A 25,394-nucleotide genomic window follows, 5' to 3' on the forward strand; every position below is an offset into this window, starting at 1 on the left:
TTACTCATAATTCAAGAAAAAGTGATAACAATTGCAGCAATTCTCTGGGGTAATGTGATGGTTTCAGTCTAGGCCTTCCTGGAAACCAGCTTGTAACCAGGAAGGAACTAGGAAGGTGACCAAGGAAGTATTCCATGCTATTCCTTTACGTAACCTAGGGTATAAATAAGGCATGGATAAGATAGTTCGCTCTCTTCCTTTCCGGCGAGGTTCGAGAACGGTGGGTCCCTGTTTCGGTCGGGCTTATCTGGAGCCGAGGCCTACAGTGACTGCTGTTATCTGCCACCCGTGAGGGGAGAGCCAAGGGCCGTGTCTGGCCATCCTGCCTGTTCGAAGGGAAGTGGTGAGATTTTTGCTAGTTTGCCTTCGGCTGGTTGTTTGACTTGTGCGGTCCTTGCCCCTTTTTGTCCTTCTCCCTTCCCTTCCCCCCCACCCCGGTGTGTGGTATTCTCCTTTTGTGTATCTGTCTCATATGTAAAACATATATATATATATATATATATTTTTGCTATAGCTTTGGCTGCTTGTTTTTTTTCTTTTCCCTCTCTGGGAGGCGGGTCCTTGTTGTCGAGTTTCAGGGGACTTGGCGGGAAGCCAGCTCGAAACTTGCACAGGTAACAATAACTGAAACATAAGCAGATTTGGTTTTGTTTAAGAAAGGTAAGATAAAAAAAGGGAAATGAAAATGCATACAAGGACAAACAGAACTGAAATAATGACAGCTAAACTCATTTTTCCCATAAATACACTCCAGACAAGCTCTGTGTACAAGAGATTTACTGACACCCAGCAGAACTTGAGAGCAACTGTGTAGTCTTCCTTTTAAATTTATGATTTTTTTTCCACTACACCTCCACAGCATCAGCCACAGAAAGTGACTTGGGATCACATCCCCTCATCCTCAGGCTCTCTGCACATCCGTTCTAGTGATAATCTCTTCTGACTTTAACCATCAAAGCTTCGTGCCTAGCTCTAAACTTGATTGGCACTCAAAAGGATGAATCAGTGCACCCAGAAACAGACTTCTCCAGCAGAAGGGATGAACTCATCTGAGGATGTTTATCTCTTCCAGCTGACTCAAGATGAAGCTCAGAGGGCTATGTTAAGGTAGATAGTTATATCTTAGTTAAGATGATCTCACTCCCTCGATATAGTGATATCCCGCCAAACGAAATGCTACAATTTCTCCACTGACACACAGGGATTGTGTGAAAGCCAGACACAGAGATAACCTGAAAAGGATATTATGCAGATAATGAAAGCAATTCCATTGCTACAGTTAGTGAAGAAGAGAAAAAATTAGTGCTAAATTAGATTCTCCAGGTTTATTCACAACAATCACTCTGAAAATTAATTTTGTGATCTTGACAGGCATGGTGTTTGGAGAGGGGCGTACATATCTAAGATTGTTCAGACACCTGGACCATGACTGATGAAGAGGTTGGGACCACTTACTTTACTTACTCTGTAAAGAACAGTAGGCGGGCAAGACAATCCTATACAAAACAACAGAGAATGGTAATTCACCCCCCAGTGGAAAGCAAGGTTGCTGAGACTCCTGATCAGATCACATAGGGACACAATTCTTTCCTTTTAGAAATACTTTCAGCCCTTGTAACTTAATTCACTGTTATCTGGCTTAACACCTGACCATGATGTCCTTACTCACATGAAACTCAATGCAAATTGTGTCTAACTTAAACTTGCAGACTTAGACTTCATTGGTGTTTTGACTTAGGACTTAATTCTAAGCAGATGGCGGCTCACATGTACAGTGGCATTTGCAGCGGTATGACACAAACTTGTCTATCATTACATCTTAAAGGCTGTGGTTGCCACTAAATTAAGTCAACAGAAGACAAATTAATGTTCTTTGCTTCATACTCAGATCAACACTGTAAAGATTGTGATGGTGATCACTGAACATTTCAGTTTGATTAAAAGCAGCTTGCATTTTTCTCTTTACTTTTAGTACTACAAAACCTGAAATCAGTTTCGGTAAGAGACCAAAATATGAAATAGTAAAAGCTGACAGATCTTTCATATGGTTTCTTAATGGTCATAAATTTACAGCACTGCATCAATGAAATGAAAACATTAAATACTTTAATCTTTATTGAATCTTGTCATTAATAATTATCACTTAGTTAGTTTGTACAGTCTAATTTTTTTCAAATAACAGATTTCTTCCAGTTTCAACTAATACTCTGTGATATCATTCTCATCATCTTGTACAAACAAAATGTTAAGTGTTTTTTACTCTGACAAATCCAGAGGGAAGAAACAAAACCAGCTTGCACCTCTTTCTTATTCAAATTCATAACCCTACAAACCATGCTAATCAAAACAGATGTGTTATTTTAAACAACATGCACACAGCCACAAAAGATACTGTCCTTAATAAGACATTGCCTAGAACCAAAACATGAAAATGCACTTTTTCTTAATGAGAAGATAATGAGAAGAAGAGTGGACACATTGATCATAACCATCCTGTCCTGTTAAATTCATCAAGGCACACCTCAGTCATCCTCTTTGCCTAGTGTATGGCTGCAGCCTGTCCCATAGATAAGCTGTCGAAGTCCAAAGAGGCATCTGACACACAGTGTATGGGGGCTGCAGTGGGGCACCCGCTGAATGTCACAGTCTTGCCCCCTCCTTTGTCCCAGAAGCTGATGAGACTGGCAGTGTGGTGTTTGTCCCAGTGGCTTTACTTTGGAGCTCAGTTCAGGTCACGGCAGTGCCAAGCACCTCCAGATTGTCACAAGTGTGATGTTATTACTGTCTTAAGGTGTTGCTGTCCTTATTGAAGGTGTGGACTCTTTCCAGAGTGGGAAGGGAAGCCAGGGTGGCTGAAGGAAAGCATCCTAAGGAATTCTTCTCCCTCAGCCAAACCCAAGGATTTGTGTTAGGTTAGGTTAGATTTAGTTTGTTTATGTTTGGTTTGGTTTGATTTGGTTTTACTGTGAAACTGGAAAGTGAACATGAAGGAGCTGCTAGACTCTCTGGATGGAAAAGTGGGACCACCCCTCAGCTGACAAGCCATGTTTTTCATCATCTTCCTCTGATTTAATAGGGCATCACATGAACAGAAGAACTTCCCTCCTCCACAAGAAGCCAAGTAGGAACTGAATTTTAGTACCTCACAGAGGCTACTAACCTTGCCACCTTGCACTCTGCTCCCTCCTCCTTTGACCTTGTCTGTTTTCAAGAAGGCAGAATAAAAAAGTGCTATGAGAAACAAGGGATGTCCTTTTCATAGGACAACTGATGTAGTGATCTACCCAAAAAAGGGTTTAGGAACTAGTGAGTTAGCATTTGATTTCCCAGCACAGCCTTAGTCACTACACAAATAAAGAATGTGCCACAACCCAACCTCCTCAGCTTGCTTTTTGTCAGCCAAATAAAAGATGAAAATTTTTATTTGTCACCAAAAAAGAGAACAAGAATAATTTTCAATTGAGTACTTCAATTGAAGTACTTCAATTGAATGAATGAAAAGGGAGTGGAAGTACTTAAGAACTTTTTCTTAATTTTACTGAAGGGTGCAGTGGAGATTCAACATGCATTTCTAGAATAAGCAAGGAATTTACTGATTCAGAGTGAATACAGGCATATTTGAAGGGAGATAGAGCTTAAAAAGAGTATTTTTTAAGGAGGAAAAAACAATTTGTCTTGAGAATGCCTTGCATTGTACCAAATACAGTCTATTTTAACAAACATATTAGGATCTTTTCAGGGCACTATCTGATTTCACATCCTTTTCCCTTCAAAATCAATAGTATTTCCATCATAATGAAAAGCACCATAAAACTGATCCACAACAAGTCTAGAGCATCTTTAACTCTCATGGTCTGCAGAAGTGATCAGACTGCTCAGAATTTTGTAAGATTCAAACTGATTCAATGAATGGGAATTGATCAGAACATTTAACATTCTCCAGGCACTACTATGTCAAGTATCTTACATGTGGTTTTGTTTCCACTGCTCTAGGTCTTGGACGTGCTCAATAGCAGGAGACAGCTCTTCCTCTGAAAATCCTTGCAAAGGATTTTGCAAAAAAACCCAAATTAGAAAGGCAATGGACATGCTGCTCAGTGTTGCTAACTGGAAAGAGCAATTTGCTGATTAACAACAGACTAGCTCCCCAATAGACCAAACCTATCTGAAGCAGCTATACTTAAAACTATTAAAAAATCCTCAGCCAATCTGCTGTAGAGTTTAATTTAACTCAGTCCCACAGTTTCCAATTCCATGAATAAAACCATGTTTTATATATTATTCATGTCTTCTCAGACTACTTTTGCAAATTGTTTCTTAAAGACAGCCTTTTTTAGCTATTTACAGTGAAAAAAGATAGAAAATACTGTCTTCAGCAGTTAGAAAGGTAAAATTTTTTCCTAAATAAGTCTGATGAATTTGCTTATGTTAATGGTAATAAAATGGAAAACCTAAATATAAATATTTTCATTACAGGACTAATTTAAACACATTGTAAAATCCTTCTCACCAAGATCCTCAGAGCAAGGCAAGAAAGAAGCAGCAATGACTATATGACAAAAATAGAAAATCGTATTTGTTGATTTGCTCATTCTGGTTCCATGAGCAAGGCCCTCTAATGCACAGTTCCTACCACATGCTGACAAGTGGTGCTTCGTGCCACAGTGGCACTGGGATGTACCAGTGAGATGCCCCAGCCACCTAAAAACCTAAAACTCCAAGCCACATCACAGTTTGGCCCTGAAAACATTCATCAGGTGGTTCAGCTTGCACCTGAACAAATACGACAGGCCATATGCTCCAGCCATTGCATCCCCAACAATCCACTTGAAGAGTTGTTAATGCCAAGAACAAAATAGCACTGACAAGTAATGACAAGATAATCTGAGCTGCTGTTCTGTTTTTGCAGTAACTGCCTCCCACAATCTCTCTGTGCCAGCTCCTGGACCTTTCCAAGAGTCCGTGTGCTGGTGGTAGCAAGAGAGAAGGAAATTATTCCTCATAGTTGAAGGAGAACCTGGAGAGGTCATTTGCCTCATCCAAAAAGCTCTGGAGCATTCCTGTTCTTCAGTATCTTAGCTTATTTTTCCACTTTTCCCTGTTACAGATTCTGTAAGTGATCTTTTAATATTTTTTAATCAGTAGCATGACCGTTGAACTTGTCAACGTGGTTGTGTTAAGAACACCAAATGTCACTTCTCTTCCCTGTTCCTGAAACTACTTAGCCTTTCTCAAAAGAAATTAGGAACTGCTCTATCACAGCCTAGGTGAAGAAGCTGATATCAATAAATTTAGAAATTGATTTCTTAATCTGTATTTAGATTTGTATTTAGATCAATGGATGATATTACCAAGTACCTTGCTGCTTCAGCAACCTAAGTTTTCAGGCAAGCTAAGTTTCTTTTGCGCTTCCCTAGTAGCAAGGGTCAGTGAAAGATACTTTCAAGATGCCTTTTGGTTTTCGTTTCTCTCTTACTCGGGCGAAAAGTTCATACAATGGGACTGATGACAGGCTAGGGGAAATCAGGGTTGATAGAGTTTGGAAAGCCTATTGCTGAACATCTGGAAGTGTAGCCAAAAGGAATTTGTGAGAGGAAAACATCTGACCACTCGCAACCTTACAATTTTCTTCAACTGTTCTCTAGCACCTGTGCTGAATCACGTAGCCTTGCAAATTAGTACATTGTAGGAGCCACATGAAAGGAAAGATACCAGTAAATACAAGAATTGAGAAAGGAAAGGATGGGAACTTTGATGAGGATGGAGGGCTGGCAGCATTGTGCAGTGCTGAGACATAGCATACACTCATTCTGGTGGAAAATACAATGTGGAGAGGAGAAATGACCTGCAGAGTCACTGGCTGACACTGTGAGTCCAGACAAGGCAGGCGAAGGAAATTCCAGGAACTGTCAGGGGCTCCTTGACTTGCTTTGTATTTGACTGCTGGGGCAGTAGGAATCCAACAAAAGCTGGTGTGTAGCTGTCCCTCAGGACAGCCTCTAGCTGCACGGGCAGCTATTATAGCTTAATTCCCGATACTAATTGGAATGTTTCCAAAGTATTGACACAAACAGTGATATAAATTCACATACATTATCTCTACATTTCATTTGTTATGTAGAAGCAGGAAGAAAGAAGAACAGGTTTTGGAGATACATCTCTTTTTGTGAGAGAAGCGGGAAGTTGGCAAAGCAAATGATGAACACAGCTGAAGACACTGTGTATCCTTGGGCACTCCTCTTTCTTCAGTGCACAGATATGTTTCTACAGTGTGGTGCTTCCCCAGCTGTCCCTTTATCGCACCCTGCACTCTCTGACTTCCGACATTCCATGGTCTGAGTGACACACATACAAAAAAGACTCCACTGGAGTCCTCGTATATTGTCCGTGAGTTTTCCCTTTCTTTTTAACACAGAACAAAGCTGATTTTTTTTACACTTCATGATTTCACTGCCAACACTATCACTTGAATATCACATCTCACCTTCACAGTGACATGCAGGATACAGAAAATATTACAGGAGACCGCCCAAGAAAACTCCAGCCCTCTCAGTAGGCAGTAGGAAATTCACCATTACCATTCCCTGGTGACCAGGGGCCATGCTGACACAGTTGACTGCATTTTCTATGATTATTTTTGCTATTACTAAAGTGGGATTGACAGTGTTCACCAACAGCTTTTGAGACCTACAAATTCTTCCTGTCATGGAACAGCAACATGAAGACCTATTTTCCTCTAAATTAAAAAAAAAACCAAAACCTATTCATTATTCATCAAATGAATCCCAATAATTATTCCAATATAATTCTTACATTCTTAAATTCCAAAATTTTCTAACCAAGCACATAGCACAATAAGCATTTTAGACACAAACAAAATACTAATAATTAGAACAAAATTGTTTCAGCTGTGCTTTTTTTGTGGTTTAATTTGTTCCCTAGCAAATTTTAAGGAAAAAAATATTTTTCCTACAACCTTTTTCACTTCCAAGTACTTTGTTAGAAAAAAATCTATTTTAAGTACCAGTGAAATTCATCATATTATGACAGGAAAGCAAAATTGTTTCATTTCATAAGATCTTCTAACAGCGTGAAGCTAACCCCATGGTCTCTGAGACAGAAATTCTGTGAGCTATAGACTTAAAGAATCAGCAGAGAAAAAGAAGTTTGTCAGATGGAACTGTTAGTCATGATATGAAGAATGTGTGTCCCCTACAGATGTTATAGCTATTTGTATGATAAATCCTGATCATCACTGTAGGAATTTTACAGCCTTCTTTTAACTTAATGCTCAAGTTCAAATTAATCTTCTTTTGACAATGTTTGCCTAATATTTCAGTGTTGAACAACATTTCCAGGGTTACATTTGCAGTGAGCCTACTGGGCACTTTAAAAGCTGTATTTCTGACTTTGTACTTGCTTCAGAAAGACTTCTTATAATTCTTCAATGCTTCACAAATATTTCTAGGAAAGACAAGTATAATAAGCATTGATAACTGCTTAACAAAGGCACATCTAGACTTGCAAGTTAACTGGAATTAACATTAGCATTAATTTAGAGCATGCAACAGTTGCAGAACAGCTCCTTGGGAAAAAAAAATGCATTCTAGAATAAAATAACCTCATTCTCATGTTCAACACTTGAACCATTTTGAGTAACATAAGATAAATGAGAACAAAGCATGTTTGTTCCAGTTTGCGGGATCATTGCTTTACTCAGGAATGACAGTCTAGGGAATTCAAAATGAAATGAGGGATGGGAAAATACCTTAAGTTGTCTCCAAGGAACTCAAGGTTGTATAAATACAGAGTCATTGGTGTCAAATGGCAACAGCCCTTTTAAAACCAATGCTACATTTACACTCTTCAAAAGCCTGTGTAATACAGAACATGGTGCTACATGGGGCACTGCACCTCCCATCTGAAAGAAAGATGTTTTTTACGAGAATGCCATCAGCAACGCATCCTTCCTCTCCCTGCCTACACCCTCTTGTTCAACCAGAGGCAGCAGGAGGTCTGGGCTTATTGTCTGCTTGTGGAAAGTAATAGCAAACTCTTTGGTGGGGAAACAAAACAAGTGCTGTTTTATTTGGCTGATACATGTTGAGTTGACCTCAGTATCTCCACTTCTCCTCTGCTCTTACATATTGGGAACAAAAGAGAAACTCCATCTGACTATCACAAATAGCTTCTCAGTGGAAGAACTGAGTGCTGTCCCTATAAAGGGAAGGCTGCTGTACTTCTCACAAAGATAAGGGCTTTATCAGCCTTGATATTGCTGGTCATGAAATGCACATTGAGGTTATATAATTTCTGTGATTTCTTTTTTCTTAAAATGCCATTTTAATTATGTGCTTGATCTGTTTTTTCTACTATTTTTTAACATCTCCCCTTGGTTGTTAGCTGAAACCTGTGCCAAAAGATGCAGCACTGATGAGACTGAGGCGTTAAACCTCAGCAATTCTCAGTTCCAACTACAGCATTTGGGGCAAAGAATAAAATGGGACCAGGAGCTCTGGAGCAGAGAGACCTGGTGACACGTACTGAGCAGGCACTCACCATAGCTGCAATAGTGCCAAACTTGTATCACTACGCTGAGCTTCCTGGGAAACACCATACCCCTGCCTTCACTGCCAAGGGGAGTGGCAAGCAGAATAGTGCACCTAACAGGAGAACTGCTTCAAAAAAGAGTGTCAGAAAATTGTAGCTTAATCCACCAGGCAAATTGAAGCTCTGCAGAGAGCATTTTCCACTCAACAGAAAAGAGAGATGTGACATTCTGTTCCACTCCCTAGTTTTGGTGACTGTACTAAAGTAAAGGGGGTAATGATGGACAATGTGTGAAGCTATCCTCCATGTAATCCCTCCATGTTTTGTCATGATCCAAGAAGCAATCTTAGCATAGAGTTCATTCAAGCAGTATTTAAAGCAGGTAACCTCAAACTCACAGACTAAAATCATAATAGAGTCAAGATGACTCAAGTATACAAGATGTAGGAATTGGCCATTTAAATGCTTCCTGCTGTAGATTTCACTCCCCTATAGTTCCAAAGATAAAATCTAACATGGAAAGAAAAAGCAACGTAATGCTTCACATTTCAAACTCAAATCACGGTATAACTTGGATAAAAGGAAATATGCTATTGCATAAACACTCTGATTAATATATATTGTTAGATTCGTAAGATCATAAGCAATTATAATCACTGCATTTAAGCAAACCATATAGAAGATAACATTAGTCTAAAAACAAAACAGCCATAATAATATCAGGTTTCCTGTTTAAAACAGACTTTTTTCATCCTAACAAAAAATGTATTTTGAATGACCTTTTCAGGCAATGGACATTTCAGCTAGTTTAAGGACAACAGCCTATTCTTAATTTATTATTGTTTAACTCCATAAAAACACCCAGGAATAGTTAACTGAATAAATAAGTCTGGTATTTAGATTTCTGGTTTTTTCTCACAACTGTTCCCCTGTTTGCTGTCCTGTGTTTTTTGTCTTACTAGATACACATTAACCTGTTAGACTGACCTTCACTTCTCTCCCAATCCCTACAACACATTACTATTCTTCAAAAAGTCAGCTTGAGAGAGACTGCCTTTTGGTAAATCTCCTCAACTGCGCTCTACAGACTGGTCTGGCATGTATTGTGTACATGCATCTGTCATGAAAATTTGATGACAAATCACCTGTTTCCTGACAGATAGACTGCACTGACTTCAAATTCCCATGAAATGTCTTTGTCCACCAGGAAGAAAAACATTCTCCTCTATAGCAGTGATCATTCTCAAACTTCACTTCAATCCTCCATTTGCTTTAGTCTGTATTATCATTTATTTGTATTATAATTCTTCTGGATCAATTTAAGCCTGTCGCAAGATACATCTTCCTGATCATCTTTTGGGAAAATGTAAAGAGACAGCAACTGATGAAAGGAATGAAAGTAAATGTTTCACAGTAATAATGCTGTTTTCAGAGAGTGAGAAATGAAGATCCTTTTTAAGACTGACCTACCCCAGTTTGTTTAAAGCTAAACTGAACTTGAACTGATAAACTATTCTTTTGAGATTAACCTGAATAGTGTACATTCAGTAAAACACTGTAAATCTAAACATACCTGAATTGGAGTCAAACTTTGTTTCTGACCTACAAAAGAAAATAAAAAGATCATAAGTTACAAGAACTGCTTTATGCCATAAAAGCCATTTGTCAGACTGATTCCCCCAGCAAACATAATTTTTAACAAGACCAGTAACTAAACCTGTATATTAACATTAAATGCATTCAAAGGCATTTGAAACAAAAAAATTAATATTATCTTTAATGTTTTGCTGTTTTCTACAATGTAGAGTTACAAAAAAGATACTATAAAAGTCAAATCACAAAATGAAGAAAATAAAATAAAAATTTAAAACAGGATTAAATTATATACTGTGAATCATAGCATACAGTCGTTGGTATGAAATAAATAGTTTTCATTCATTTTCATTTTTTAAAAGTCATTAAGAGGATTTAATTTATTCATGAATGTTTCCAATTTATTTTTGAAGCAGATATCGTTTCATTAATGTCATATGTATTGTATTCAATGATCTGTACTTAATTGTACAACATCCTAGGAGGTTTTTGTTTGTGTGTGTCTTCAATTTACTCACTCTGCTCATAGGAGTAAGTGGTTTGATTTTCTTAAAAGTGGAAAGTGGGGGGTGGGAGAGAGGGAAAGAGGAAGGGAGCCAGACCTAAATTTTAACTTGTTTTAAAGTCTTTGCAAAAAGACAATGAAGTGTGCATTATGCACCATTAGCTTTGGTCATGCATTGCAGATTTTTCTCTCGCTAATAAGTAGTGTTTTCTTCTAAGGGTTTAGCACTTAGCAAATGAACCCTATAACCTGTATATTTAATAAAAGGAAGAAAAAATTAGCCCTTGTGGGAACATCATGTTTCAGATATCGGTTAATAATACTTTTAAATGTAGAAGTCTTTGAAGATCTCAATTCAACTGTGGGAAAACTTAAGTTGGGTAATTACTCAAGATGCGGCTGATGTGCTGTCAAGCAGAATTAACCCTATGACTAGGTCTATCTACACAATCTGCTACAAGACAGCATTGTCTATATTGAGCTCTCAAACCAATTAACGGGCATGTTCCAATCAGATTTATATCGCCCAGTAACAATCAGTTGTACACATGGTCATGGCTGTCACAGCGGGACACAAGATCTGCCCAGCAGGAGACCTGTTAAAGCATGTTACATTGGCAGCAAAATGCATTTCCCCAGATATTCTAAGGAGGAAGTACAAGGTTGGATCCTTTTACATTGCATCAAGGAGGGGATTTATTTTAGGAAGTTACAGTCCTTCTTGTTTCAGAAACAAATGACCAAAGCTCAAAAACTAATTGCAGATTTATTTTCTTCTTTTATTTTATGTGTTTGCACATGCAGGTACATGTAGATGTGTTTTACACATACTCTATATATTTTATATAACCGGCATTGTAATTCCATGTCAAGATCTATGCTACAGGAAAAGAATATCAAATCAGTCATAATTTAAAAAATGAACAAGTTCACACTATTAGTTAAAGTCACCAGAAAGGAAACAACTCTCTTTTCCCATCCTTTTCATTCGCCACCTTCCTCCAGTGCTCACAGTATTTTATGTCTTAAATATAATTCTCAGGAGATGAAAAGATGAAAGGAAAAAAACATAGCATATCTTCCTACTTGGTACTTATAAAGTACCACCAAAAGCACAAAGAAAGTATGTTGGTGACGTGCCTTCACAAATACCACCACCACTAACTACCCATGCAGCAGCCCATGCTCAGTTTGGCAGCGTAATTCAGGTGGTATTTTGTGGAGGACACAGATTTGGACTGGGAAAGATTCAAGGCGTGGAGACAAATATACAACAATTAAGAAGAATTTATTGCATGGACTTTTGAAGTTTTTAATGTGGTTTAAAAACTGTTAATATAACACCCCGTTTATATGTATTGCTTGGACATGTCCAGGCTTGCCCTGAGTTGTTTGCTCCCTGCTTCCCTGCTCCTCCCTCTGATTGCCTGGAATATGCTGCAGTGCGGAGTGAGCTCCCATTGGTCCTTGGTTTTCCCCAGCTCCTCCCAAGTTCCTCCCTCTTCTGCCAAGTTCTTTCTCTCATTTGTTCCCCTGGCTGTCTATCCCACACACCACCCAGTTTTCTAGCACCTTCTACCTGAACCCTATATAAACCTGTGTTCACCCTCACTAAAGGGAGATAGCTTTGATCTTCAACCTTGTGTTGTGATCCTTGTTGCTGTCTCGGTCCTATACCTACTCTCAGACTGTGGCAGTATTTACACCCAGCAGGATGAAGTTCTCACTCTGCGAAAAGTGGTAACCTGGGGAGAATTTCACTGAGTTCCAAGGAAAGCTCAGTCAGTGTTTTATTCACAATATTTTCCTCAAGCTGCTGTATACCTACCTACACCATTCTCTTTTGCTCATCACGGTATCAGCAACACCTTACTACCTACATAGTCAGACACAACTTATGAATCTTACTCTCAGCTTCTGTTTATCTGTACGATTGACTTCTCGCTGCCTAAATTCTAGATACTTGCTATTAGTTGGTCAAACAAAGCTCTTGTTTCTCAGCTGCATGGCTTGGTATGGACATAGGCACTGCAATTTGCGGCATCGACAAACTGGCCCAGGGGCCAAGGTGGCAGAGAGTACATGTGGAGGAGGGTCACAAGGGTCACTGGGCACTGTAATGAGTACCAAAGCTCCAAAGAGTCATAAATTACTGGACAACAAACCAGAAAACTGTTATGGGGGTGCTAAATGAATAGAACATTGTCTGGCAACAGCAGAATAGCTATGGAAGAAAACACAACATGGGAGGTAGAACTAGGAGCCATTGAGAGCAGGAGGGTCACCTATGTTATGGTTATCGTTTCCCCTTGGGAAAACAATGCAAAATTTAGGAGAGAGTATTACAGAAACTGTTAGAGATCTTAGAAAGGCACAGAAAAAAATGAGGAAAATAATAAAGTGTCTTTGGCGTAAGTAGCAGATGTGAGAGAAGCACTCTGCAAGAACACAAAGTCATCTTGGCTCCTTGAAGGAATGACAAAGCTTCCAGCAATTTCAATGGAAGCAGCACTTTTTCCTTAGATCTTCCAGTATTTACATCATCTTCTTGACAGTACATTAGACAAAGGTATCAGAAACTACTTGCATGTAGGTGTTAAAAATGTGCAACTAAAATATAGCCATTTAATAGGATAAGATTAAATACTGAAAGTACATTCCAAAGCAATGTTCTTCTACACACAAAAATATTCAATCTGGCTCCTTTATACTTTTAAAACTACAATAACTAGAAGGCAAAAACTCCTAAGTGTTTGTTATCACAGTACATACTCTGATATCCAACCTAAGCATCCTGCCAGACCAGATGTACCTTACAGTGCCAGGTCCTGGCTGTACAAATTGCCTTCTATCATTTATGACAAGAAGAGGGGAAAATCCCCCCGATGAACAGAGTATTTTCTCTACTTCTGCCTTATAGCAGTACTCTGAAAGTCGGGCAATCATTCATAAATGTCTTTGAAAATGAGTCTATATGCATAAAGAGATCAAGAGGGTATTTACACAGTGTATTTATAAAGAGTATTTCCAATTGTGATATGGCTCAAATACAACACATGGCAATACAAATGCAAAGTAGGCTCAACCACCAACATACCGTATGCAAGGAAATAGTGAGCTACTGGAAAGGTTTAGCTAAGGACAAGATGTTGCAATACTTTTAAAGATCCCAGAAATAATTAAGCCAAACACAAACAATAAAATATATGATGGTCATTTTATCTGTACTGCAAAGAGGTGCAGGGTTTCAACCTGCTCCTTTTAAAAGGCATCATGTATCAGATGCTCAGACTGTTAGATACTGAGAGAGAAATGGAGTAATGATAATCACCACGTGTTCCTATAGTGTGAATTTTAAACTACTGCCTTCTTAAGTATGACTGAACTGCAGTTGTTCAGTGCCACATTGTGGCACAGTGTGACCACACACCCCACAGCTGAAGCTAATGCAGATCTGCTGCTTGCCAGGGAAGCAGGCCTTTGGCAAGAAGAGAGGAAAAGGACTTACTGCAGAACCTCTGCTGTTGCGTTACAACTGCCTTTTCTTTTACCCTTCATGATGAAGTATTTAACAGGTTTATATAGGTTTTCCTGAAGGAATGTGGAGAACAGCCTTTGAAAGTCCTGCAATTCTCTCAGAAAGTACTCTGCAGTTCTAATCCTTTTGCTTTACCATGGAAGGAGTAATTTATTCCTCTCGGCTTTTTTATACCTTTGCATTAGCAGTTTTAAAGCAGGTTGTGTGTGCCTTTGCAAGGCTTTCCTGTAAGGATGCTACACACAACATTGGTAGGAGGAGACATTCATTATACTACTTCCCTATGGAAAGAATTTTGATAGAATAAAGGTCTGTCACAGTCATAAAGATGATAGATGCAGCTTTGGTAAATCTTCATTTTCAAAGAACATCATTCCATATTGGCCTGGGCAGTTTGCTGAAGAGACAATGATTTAGCAGGCTCCTGATGCAATCTAAGCTAACTGATGTGTGAGCAGAATACAATCATTCCTCTCTCTTCTATGTTTGTCTCCAATGGTACAGAAAATAGCAAGTTGGAATATCAGTGTTCCTGACTACAGCAAGCTAAAGAAGGCCAGGGCAGAAATGCTCAGTTGTGAGCATGTCCCTGGACACTGTGTTGGCCCATATCATGCTCACAAGTAGCCTCTCCTAGGCAGGACCTAGGCAAACTGCAGAGAAGGCTCAAGCCAGGGACCATTCCCCACAAGCAGGATGAACCAGGACACTGTCTCAGAGGAGAGCAATCCAGGCTAAAAACACAAGCCACTTGCCACTTGCCTTTAGAGCAGAGAAGAGGCTTTTGTCAATTTTATTTACAAGTATGGACACAGCCCTTCTGAAATCATAAACCATTACTTGGAAGCAGTCACTGATCTTACTCATGGGTCCAACTTCCAAATAAAAAGTCAAACTTCCAGAAAAAAAAACCCCACAGCAGTATTACAATGTAAAAATTAATACCTAATGTAACTTTCTAGGAATTTCTGAGACTGGGAATTTGAGAAGTCCTTGAGCTTTAAGAACTGTGTAGCTTCTTGGGCAGCAGAAGGAGCAAAGCTGGGCTTGCTGCTGCGTTGTAGCCAGAGGACAGAGCCTGTGGTGTCTCAGGCAGCAGAACTACTCACAGGTACTTCCCAGAGCTGGACATTCCTAATGCCTCTCTATGTTCCACCCTCACGTGGATTCTCTGTTATAACACAGTAATACATATTATTTACAATAATATTATATGCTATAATCTAATAATATAGTTGAACTCTTGTTCAGGTCTCCCCTCAGAGAGGGCTTGAATGTGATCTCTTTCCTGATTTTCTTATCTCTTTAAGAACTTAATATCTTTGAGGTTTAATAACTACTTCCCTGCCAAATTTGGCTGAAATTGGCAAGTACATTAAATTATACAATTTTATTACTAGGAAAGGACTGACACGGAGTCAGAATAATGCTGTATGTCTTACTTCCTTAGGAAGCCTGCTTAAAGAAGAAAAGTTTGATTCACTGTTGATGGATGCTGTGACAATTTCTCTTCTGCATATTGATGAAAAGCCAAATTCAAAGAGAGCATTTTAACATCACAGAATTATTTAGGTTGGAAAATATCATTAAGATCATCAAGCCCAACCATTAACCTAGTGCTGCGAGGTCCACCACTAATCTGTGTTTCTAAGCGCCACATCTACATTGTCGTCTAAATACCTCCAGGGATGGTGATGAGTAGTCTCTGGGTGAGTTCTGTCCAGAGTTTATTTAAAATGTGAGAGCTATAAACAAATAAATATAGAAATCTACAGCTTCTGTAGTCATAATCCATAGCAATCCACCCTACCTGATTTTACTTGAGGTACACACATACACATAGTCAAGCATAAGGTAGGTGAAGACCAGCTGAAAATTAGTTCTCCCAAGCAGGGTGACTGATGAACAGTCATTACTAAACAGTGTGAATTTCAAACAAGGGAAATAACATATCAGACTTAAAAGTATACAAAGAATCCACTGAAATTTTACACTAAAAATAGCAATGAAACTCCTGGTAGAATCAGTGGAAATTATCTATACAGGCAATCATCCCCAGTACTCGGCACTGGTAAGGCTGCACCTCCTGTGTTCAGTTTTGAGCCCCTCACTAAAAGAAGGACATTGAGGTGCTGGAGCCTGTCCAGAGAAGAGCAATGAAGCTGGTGAAGGATCTGGAGTACAAGTCTGATGGGGAGATGGGGGTGTTTAGCCTGGAGAAAAGGAGGCTCAAGGGAGACCTTATCACTCTGTACAACTACCTGAAAGAAGGGTGCAGCCAGGTGGGTGTTGATCTCTTCTCCTAGGTAACAAGTGACAGATTGAAATGGCTTCAAGTTGCACTAGGGGAGGTTTAGATTGGACATTAGTAAAATTTCTTTATGGAAGGGGTTGCCAAGCACTGGAACAGACTGCCCAGGGAAATGGATGAGTCACCATCCCTCAAGATATTTAAAAGACATGTAGATAGGGCACTTAGAAACATGATTTAGTGGTGGACTTGGCACTGCTGGGTTAACAGTTGGACTCAGTGATCCTTAAAGGTCTTTTCCAGCCTAAACAATTCCGATTCCTAAACTGGTGAAAACCAAGTTACTTCAAACAAATGTTATTAGATAGAAGCTGCTGGTTTTGACAAAGTTTTTAAGGAAGCTAAGAGTCAGTCAGGACAGATGAAGCTATTAGATCTTAATAGAGGTGCTACAGTGATGATTTCATATGGGCTCTCCTGGCCAGATAGCCAGTGCTGATTTGTCATTTGGCATGCTCAAATGATATAAAGATCATTAAGAAAGATTAAAGACCATTAATTAAGCACTCAGCACTGGGGCAAGGAAATTCCTTGTAGAGCTCTAGCCTAGTGACTGAAATCCTCCCTTGTGTTGTGAAGGCAGGAGTGGTACAGTGTTAGTGGCACAATGTTAATGGTACAATTATATTACCCACCCATGTTTTCACTTTCTCATGATTGGATGGATGTCTGAGAGATGTTGAGAAGACCTGACACAGCTCAACAAAAATCAAATGAAAATGTAGCATGGATAAGCCTGCTGCTATGTCTCCTAGCACATGTTCAGAAGAGCCAACACCATTACGAAGAATTCCTTCCAGGAAGCAATAAAGGCAGCAGTGGGTGATTTATGAAGACTTGGCAATTCAGTCCTTGGCCCTAAAAATTGGAAACTGACAGAACAATAATATTTCTTTTTTTAAAAGGAAATCATTCTCCCAGGCTTCCCAGTTCCCATCTATACCACATCTTTCTCACAGTCCTGCATATGGTAAAGGATGTGACCATGGTTTGTTAAATATGGAAAGCTTCTCTCCTATGGCAATATAGCATGAGTCATGGATTTCACTCAGGTCCATTCTAACCATGGCTATGGACAGAATGGTATTTTTGCACAGTGTACAAGAAAATGCTTTGAAAAATTAAAGTAGGTGCAATTTTGCAAATACACTTGGCCCTTAGAAAACACTGAGGATTTGGGTGGCATAGGTGGCCCTCTATGAACTGATACAGAAAAACACAACCTTGTGGCAGAGGCTGTCCATCCATGATAAATGTGGCTCACAAAAAATTAACATGAGCAGGTATGGCTGATAAGGATGAGGGCTTTTTCTTTGGCTTATTAGTTTTCTGTCAGATCAATGTTCTGCACCAAGACATGCTCCAGCCACACCATGTGAGGTCCAGTGAAGAGGAAGCCATGAAAAAACACCCTAGAGAAAGGCGGGGGCAGCAGGGGTCCTTTTAACATAGGCCTACAGCTAGATTGGAGTAAGTGTAACACAAAACTACATAAGGGCTGGTTTGCAGAAAAGGAGGTCTTTGAGATTAGTTTATTGTCTCTCTCATTTATTGCTTTCTTTAGGGCAGCTGTACTGCGATGTAGGAGACTGTCTGGCGTGAAAGTTGAGAGATAGAATAATTAGATTCAATGGCATGATTATGGATTTTCTGTGTGACGCACCTTTGATTGTGGAAAAAGTTAAAGCATGTCCTCCATAAAGCTTGGGAGGTTTCTCATAACACTAGTATGAGTAGGTAGATGAAGAGATGTCAAATTCCTAGTTGTTTCTTTTATCTTTCCTATGATAGAGACAGAGTTCTGTTTTAAAGACCTACCAAAAAATAAGTCTTTCATCTGTAGTGTAAAATTCATGTGTTCCCTGACCTTGTGTGTCACATGGTAATGAAACAACGTAAATCAGAAATGTTAAAAGTTGAAGTTTGTTAATATTACTGCTGAAGCTCCGGTCTCTTTCCTAGTTAAACTGACAGGTCTATAGTCCAAATATATATATTTACAGATTACAAGGACATAAAGAAAAAAAAATTAATGGACAGCCAATGAGAAACAAATGTAAAGGCAAGTTTCAGATGACTATCTGGACATTACAAAACAAACAAAAAAAAACCACTAAAAAAACCCCCCCATACCACCAAAAAAACTACTTTCATTTTAAATGGGCAATGTGCCATGGTCTAGCAACCGCAGCGGTAGTGGATCAAGAGTTGGACTTGATGATCTCAGAGGTCCCTTCCAACCCAGCTGATTCTATGATTCTATGATTCTTTCTCCATTAAATGATAGAAAGGAAGTCAGTCTTGAAGGTAGAAGGTGAGATCCTGGCTCCATTTACCAAATATGAATCAACTTTGACAGAGCCAGGATCTCCCCCACAAAGATTTGGCTGTTACAACAGGAGAATGTCTAAATTGCCGTGTAGAAAACCAGGCTACGGAGACTTTGGATCCCCACTTTGCATTCCCAAGCTAAGCACCACGGTAACACATGACATGAGACTATTGCCTTGGCTGTGTTTGTAACCATCAGTTTTTCAACTCAAAAGATTCACATTCTTACTCAAGGTTCTGCAGGTAATCTTCCCAACAGAGGAATCAAACATCACAGAGATTAAGCACTTCTTTCATTTTACAGATACTCTCTTGCGAACAACTATCACTATCACATCTGGTGATTCTAGAGCTACATCAATTGTATTTTCCTTTGTAACCTATTACTGGCCCAATTTTCTATATTATTAGCACTGTCCTGACCATCCTGCTTCATGCTCTTGTAAAGGTACCTCTTCAAGTGAGAGGGACAGAGTCAGTGTGAACAGAGGGGGAAAAAAAGCAAGAAAAAAAATTAAATTCATCAGAATGAACACAAGCAGCTAGAAATAAGAAAAAACACATAAACAACAACTGCATCTCTGCAGAACAATGCAGTGATCAAGAGAATTCAATCAGCACTGCTTCTAGCATTAAATTTACAGCTATAATTGCCAGAACACTTCTAAAGTGTATTTTTCATGCAAGACAAAAAAGTTAGTATTTCTTTCTTAATCCTTGCTCCAATTCCTAAATCAGCTCTCCATGTGTGCTATTTGGGATGGATGGAAATATAGTAAGTAATGCAATTTTCCCAGGTTTTGTTTTCTTAACTGCTTGAATTCTAAAGAAAAAAAAGCATCTACTTTTTTCTCCATTATCAGATAAAATGCTGTAGCGTGGATCGAGCATCACCACCCAGTAGCTCTTAAAGCTACCTGTAAGTAATGATAACAGCCAAACTTCAGTATCTGTCAAGGCAGTGGAAGACTGTGTTGCAATTATTTGGCATAGCTGCATATAGAAAAAAATATTTAAACAATTACTACTTATTTTTCTGTCATATTTCCTGTTTTACCTGAATGTTATCTTACTGTCTTATTTATCATAATTTTTTATCTTTATTATGAGATTAATTTTACTATAGAACTATTATTTACATTGCTTCTCATGTATCCCTTAACAGGCTGAATGGCTTCCCCATTCTGTGAGCCTATAAAATGACCTTATACAATTATGTATGGAATATACACAAGATTACACATAACCTAAGAGACAGACATCTCAAAACTATATTTAGCATACTCACTTGAATAAAGGAGTCCCACAAACAACACATTTGTATATTCCTTGAGCTTTATGGTGTGTGTACTCCCCCTCAAAGGCACTGGAAAAACAACATTTTAAAATTAAATAAAGGAATTCGGGGGGTTTTTTTTAATTATCAAAGTATCTAAGTCTTTAGAAAACATTATAGAAAAAACCCACAATTTCAAAGTTGGAAGTTGGTTTTTATTAAAGGCAGCAAATAAAGCAGACACAGGAAAAGGGGAATGTCCTTGTTAGTGTGCCTCAGGTGTTACACATCATGCAAAAGGAAGCAAATTGTCCCACAGTTCAAAGGCCAGAACTACAACACCAACAAAAAGGCGTAAAACTGGAGTCTTCCCCTATTTGGCAAGTGAACTGTCAAATTTTTGTAAACATTGATTGTTTAGCATGTAGCTCAACCTGCCACACGTGCCTGGGCCAGTGTCTGGGCAGTGTGGTAGGCTCGGTGGCCACAGCGGAGCGAGGTGTGAGGTGCTGGGTCAGGCTGCCACTGGCTGCTTGGGCAGTAGAGGCATTGTAGCTGAAAATGAAATAATTGGTGCATGATTTCAAGCTGTGTGTGCCTTATATTTTCAGTTGAAAAGCAATATTCCAGCTTTAAGGGAATATTTTTCTAAGTTAACAATCTAAAAGGCTAGGAGGTCATTCACCTAATACGAATCAGCTGTGCTAGCCCAACAAAAAGCCTATGTGCTCAGCAGCTTGTTTTTATTATCCTTTCACTGTTTTTATGAGGTCCAATTTTTTTTATAAACAGGATTTTTAAGAATGACCTAATCTCCAATTGTTTGTGTGCATTAAATCACGTTGTTGGTCCCGTACACAAGAGCGCGGAGGGCCGGGGGGGGAAGGCAGGCCTCCCAGCAGAGGCCACCATCTCCCTGCCCCGCCAGGGCTGCTGGAGGACCGAAGGGGCTGGAGCGGAGAGGGGCTGGACCATCCTTGCCAGTCTCCCCTGGCACATTCAGCCACCAAATTCAGCGCTGTCAGGAAAAGGTTTGCCTATTAACTGGGACCGCACGTGCAGCAGGGAGCCCTTTCAACTCATGAATGAAAACAAGCAGTTACATCATTAGTACATTTGGAGCAGAGGTAAAGCCAGGGCCTTAGGCCAAGCTCAGTGGTATAAATTAGACAACAAAAAATGGCTGGGCTTTGGCAAGTTACTTTCGTGCTGGAATCAGCTGAGAGAGAGACTTTATTCACTAAAAACACTCTTGGAAGCGAGTCTTTTTTTCCCTCCAGGACTTGAGGCTGGCTTCCAGCAACTAAAGCCATGTGAGGGCAGTTATTGAAAATTTTTTACATTCCAACCACAAATGAGCCAATAAATACCTTCTCCACATGTGCTTCAAAAAGAAATTGGAGTGGGGTGGAAAAGAACTAAATTATGCTACCTTCTTTCTGCAGCCAAAACGTCTATACTTACAATGGCCACCTTCAAAACTCCAGCCTCTTGGCACGGGGCCATTTCCCTCGTGGTTCTGCTTACCACGATGTCTTCCAAAAAAAGTGTACCTAAACCACTATTACTTCCACACGTTTTGTAGTAAACTAAAACCAGACTCTAAACATAAGCCTGGTGACTTTATAAGACATGCAGTGTTCATTAAAAGTCACACAAGACCTTTGGCCCTGGCCCCCATGTTGCAGATGCTTGTCTTTGCAGTAGTGTTAATTTGTAGGGGTTAGTAAACAAGTGCAGAAATCCTGGGGAAAAGAAAAACCAACAAAACTTGGTGGGGAAAGTGAGGAAACTGCAGTAAGAGGAGAGGTGGAAAAGAAATATGCCTGTGTTTTGAGATCTGAGTTTCTTTCGTCCTACCTTACCTTTCAGTCCCTTTCTCCTGAGTGACATGGTACTGCAAGGGTGTCAGCCGCTTCCTCAGCTCCTCCTGGGAAAAGACCACCTTACAGTCCTTTTTATCCCTACATGACCCTGCAAAGGGAGAGGATATGGAAGAAGGAGCCTTTTTAGCTTAAATCCTGAATAATTGCTTTGGCAGACAGCCACAGCATAGCTTCTGCATTCACTTGTCAATGACCAGACTGGTCCCTATTGCACAAAAAATAGCTCAGCTGTACCGCAGCTGATTATTTCTTCAAGTTTAAAAAAGAATTTTTATAGAGAGCCAGGTGATTCCACTGGAGCAGTGACAACGTGCTACAGCCAAAGCCCTTCGATGTGTTATACACTAAACTGTTGCACACACAATCATTCACAAGAAAGTACCATTTTTCCGACCATTAAAAAAAAAAATCTGCAAAATACCCAGCTACAGCTGAAACATTCTTTACAAGACATCTATATTGGAGACTTATGGTAATGGGCATATGATGTTTAGCCACAACAACTAGCAATTTCATTACCCTTAAAAGTAGCTAGCAATTCTAAATCTGCAGAATTACAATAAGGTTGATTTAACTTCTAGTTGCATCATCATTCTTTATGACAGTAGCCATTTTATTTTTTCACTGTTGAAGCACTGAGGAGCAAGTAATTTCTTTATGCACAAAGCTGTACAAGGTTCAACAATGAACGTGTTGTAAAATTTAAGGTTGCTATTGAAATTACTCTCCTTTGAAAATCTCAACTTTTGCTTTGCTTAGTTCACACAGAAAATCCAAGGAGTAAAAAAAGATTACTGTAAAAGAACACATTAGTATAGTGCAAAAATTCACATCAGGAAAGAAAAAAAAATTAGGTTGCTTCTGGGAATAAAAACTCCCAAAGTAGTAGCAGAAATTGCCAAATATTCAGGTAACTTAGATAATCATTGGCAAAAATTAGCTGACAAAATACAGCAGGGAAAAAGCACTGTAATTATGACACTAATTAAAATATGGTACAATTAGAAATAAACACTGCTGACAAAAATATTTTTTGCTAGTAACATGTATACACTCATAAAAAGACCAATTGTGTTCCCAAAGTAGAGGCAACAGAGCTACCCATCTGTATGTCATTTAGTACAGGAGAGGCAATGGCAGGTTTAAATTACATGGTATTGGATTGCAATTTCCTAACATTGGATGCTTTTCTGCTTTTTTACCTTGAGTCATTACTAAGAAGTGTTCATAAAAAGTAGCTTAAAGCACAGATGCTTGCAAATCATTTAGGAAAAGATGTTTCTTTCTTCCTCCCCCTCTTCTTTTCTCAATTTTTTAATGTGTGGGAGTGGGTGAATAGGGGAGACAGAAAAAGAATAATGCTATTGGTCACTATCAACTAACCACTAGCCCTAGGAAGTATTTTCAGGAAGAAAAAAGTAAAATTGAAAACATCTGATTGAAGTAAATAGTGCAAACATAAAAAGCTTTACTACTGAAAGAAAGGTATTGAAAAGCGATTTTATTTCATAGATTAGAAATTACTTTTCATCTAAACATTCTTAAAAACAGATTGTTTTCCACTCTGAGCCATCTCATTAGCTGTGCTGCAGAGCCCTCGTTTTAGTGGCAAGCTTTGAAAGAGCGCTGCTGTATGCCTTTGTTAGCTTCAATCTTATTTGGGAGAGGGATAAAGATTTCATTCCAGGTCTCTTTGTTTGTCTTTCAAGAACCACTAAAGCAGTATTCACACAAATTTTGCAGGAATGTGCCCTGTGCCATAGCTTACAAATTATTTGGTTTTGGTGCACTTAAAGGTCACCTTCCAAATTAGCAAAATTTTCCTACATCCTGGCTTTTCAACCTTAAATGTAAATATTGTTTCCTAACTGTAAGTGAGGATTGTTCTTTATAACATTTGGTTGCTTATTTAAAGATGTCAAACTTTGGAGGTTTTTATTCTCCAAACGTGCAGGACTCTAGGACTAATAATTCTTTCAAAGTATAGCTAACAGGGAAAGGAAGCATATACATTATATAAATAGCTATTGTTATCTTGCATTATGCAGCTCAGAAAGAAACTGTTTGAGAAACAGTCTTTTATCTATAATTTCAGTCTTAAAAAATAGTCTAGAGAGCAGAAAATCTTGTAAACCAACATCACTTTTAAAAATATCTACCCATAATTTAAAAAAACCATACTATTTGCTCCTCAGCTATTGCAAAAAAAAAAAAAAAGTAAGCATAGCTTCACTTTGGAAAAAGAGAAAATACTGAGTGTTTTAAAGAATGGTCAGTACTCCCTCTTTACTCTCCCTAAATAATTTTTCATCTCTTTTAGAAATTTAATGTTCTTCAATCAATGGGCTTACTGTATGCACAAAAAAATTTCTAGATGCCACTTGATCTACAACACAGATCAGAAGTAGAAAGCATGTTAAAAAAAATATTTTCCCCACCTGTTTTAATGATTAACTGCATATTCTATACTACAAACAAGTATTTTTGTCTACAGGGAAATTTTGCCAAAGTGCAGTGGGGTAAACTGCAACTGACCCCAACAAAGGATTCTCCAGGTTTGTAATTTGAGTACGCATCAACAAAAAGTTGCACTACAAGCACTACAAATCATAAAAGAAATCTCTTGGTCGAGTCCTCAGCATTCAAGAATAGCCCTATTCAATTAATTGCACTTATTATTTAACTACTAGCAACAAAATAATAGGTCAGTAAATGGATGACACTATTTCCATATTGCCATAGAGCCAAGGAGGTAAAGCAAGGCTAACCCCCGACTGCAGAGGATGTAAGGGCTAGTATGCAAGCTTCTATAAAGTGCAATGAATCCTAGAAACCACTGGATGAGATTCTAGGAACACAGTCCTTTGATTAGGAAAAAAAATTACATGCTAGAGGGACAAAAGTGCTCAGAGTGGTTGCTTCTGGTTTTGAAACTGTTCCAGGGGACAACACAAAGCTACACAAAGATATGCCCAATATGAGAAAAACTGTCACTAGTAATGGAGATGTTATCAAACTTGTTATTAAACCAGAGAATAAATGGACAGGCTGAACACCTTCCTCAGTCTGGTTCTCCATAGACAGGATGAGGTTTGGGCTGTGGAAAGGGTTCCCATACAGGCAACAAAATTCTTCAGCAACTCAGGCATAAAGGCAGGCTCACGGTTCATTGGCAAATTATACAATTCGAGGCAGATGAGAAAAAAGGTCATCACTTCTACAAATAGCCTGACATCAGTGTGATTACATTAAAGGTGAGACTAAATTATATATGAGAATAACAGAGTATGGATTCATAGGATCTATATTAGGACTCTGGAAAGGATCTCACTTGTTCTTTGGAGGTGATGTTCTCATCAACGACTTTTAGAGGAGCCCAGGACAACTATGTTCTGAACTCCAGT

At 38.9% G+C, this 25,394-nt stretch overlaps 1 protein-coding gene across 1 annotated transcript in view; it reads right to left on the reverse strand.

Moving 5' to 3' along the window:
- MSRB3 (methionine sulfoxide reductase B3) overlaps positions 1-25,394 on the reverse strand; it is an 84,136-nt gene that overhangs the window by 28,311 nt on the left and 30,431 nt on the right. Inside the window, 3 exon segments of the mRNA XM_027741477.2 lie at positions 10,124-10,152; positions 20,117-20,194; positions 21,970-22,078. Coding sequence (XP_027597278.2) covers positions 10,124-10,152; positions 20,117-20,194; positions 21,970-22,078 — 216 coding nt within the window.

Source organism: Pipra filicauda, unplaced genomic scaffold (assembly GCF_003945595.2).
Source record: "Pipra filicauda isolate LSUMZ 115617 unplaced genomic scaffold, ASM394559v2 scaffold93_size3172892_pilon, whole genome shotgun sequence".
Lineage (NCBI taxonomy): Eukaryota > Metazoa > Chordata > Aves > Passeriformes > Pipridae > Pipra > Pipra filicauda.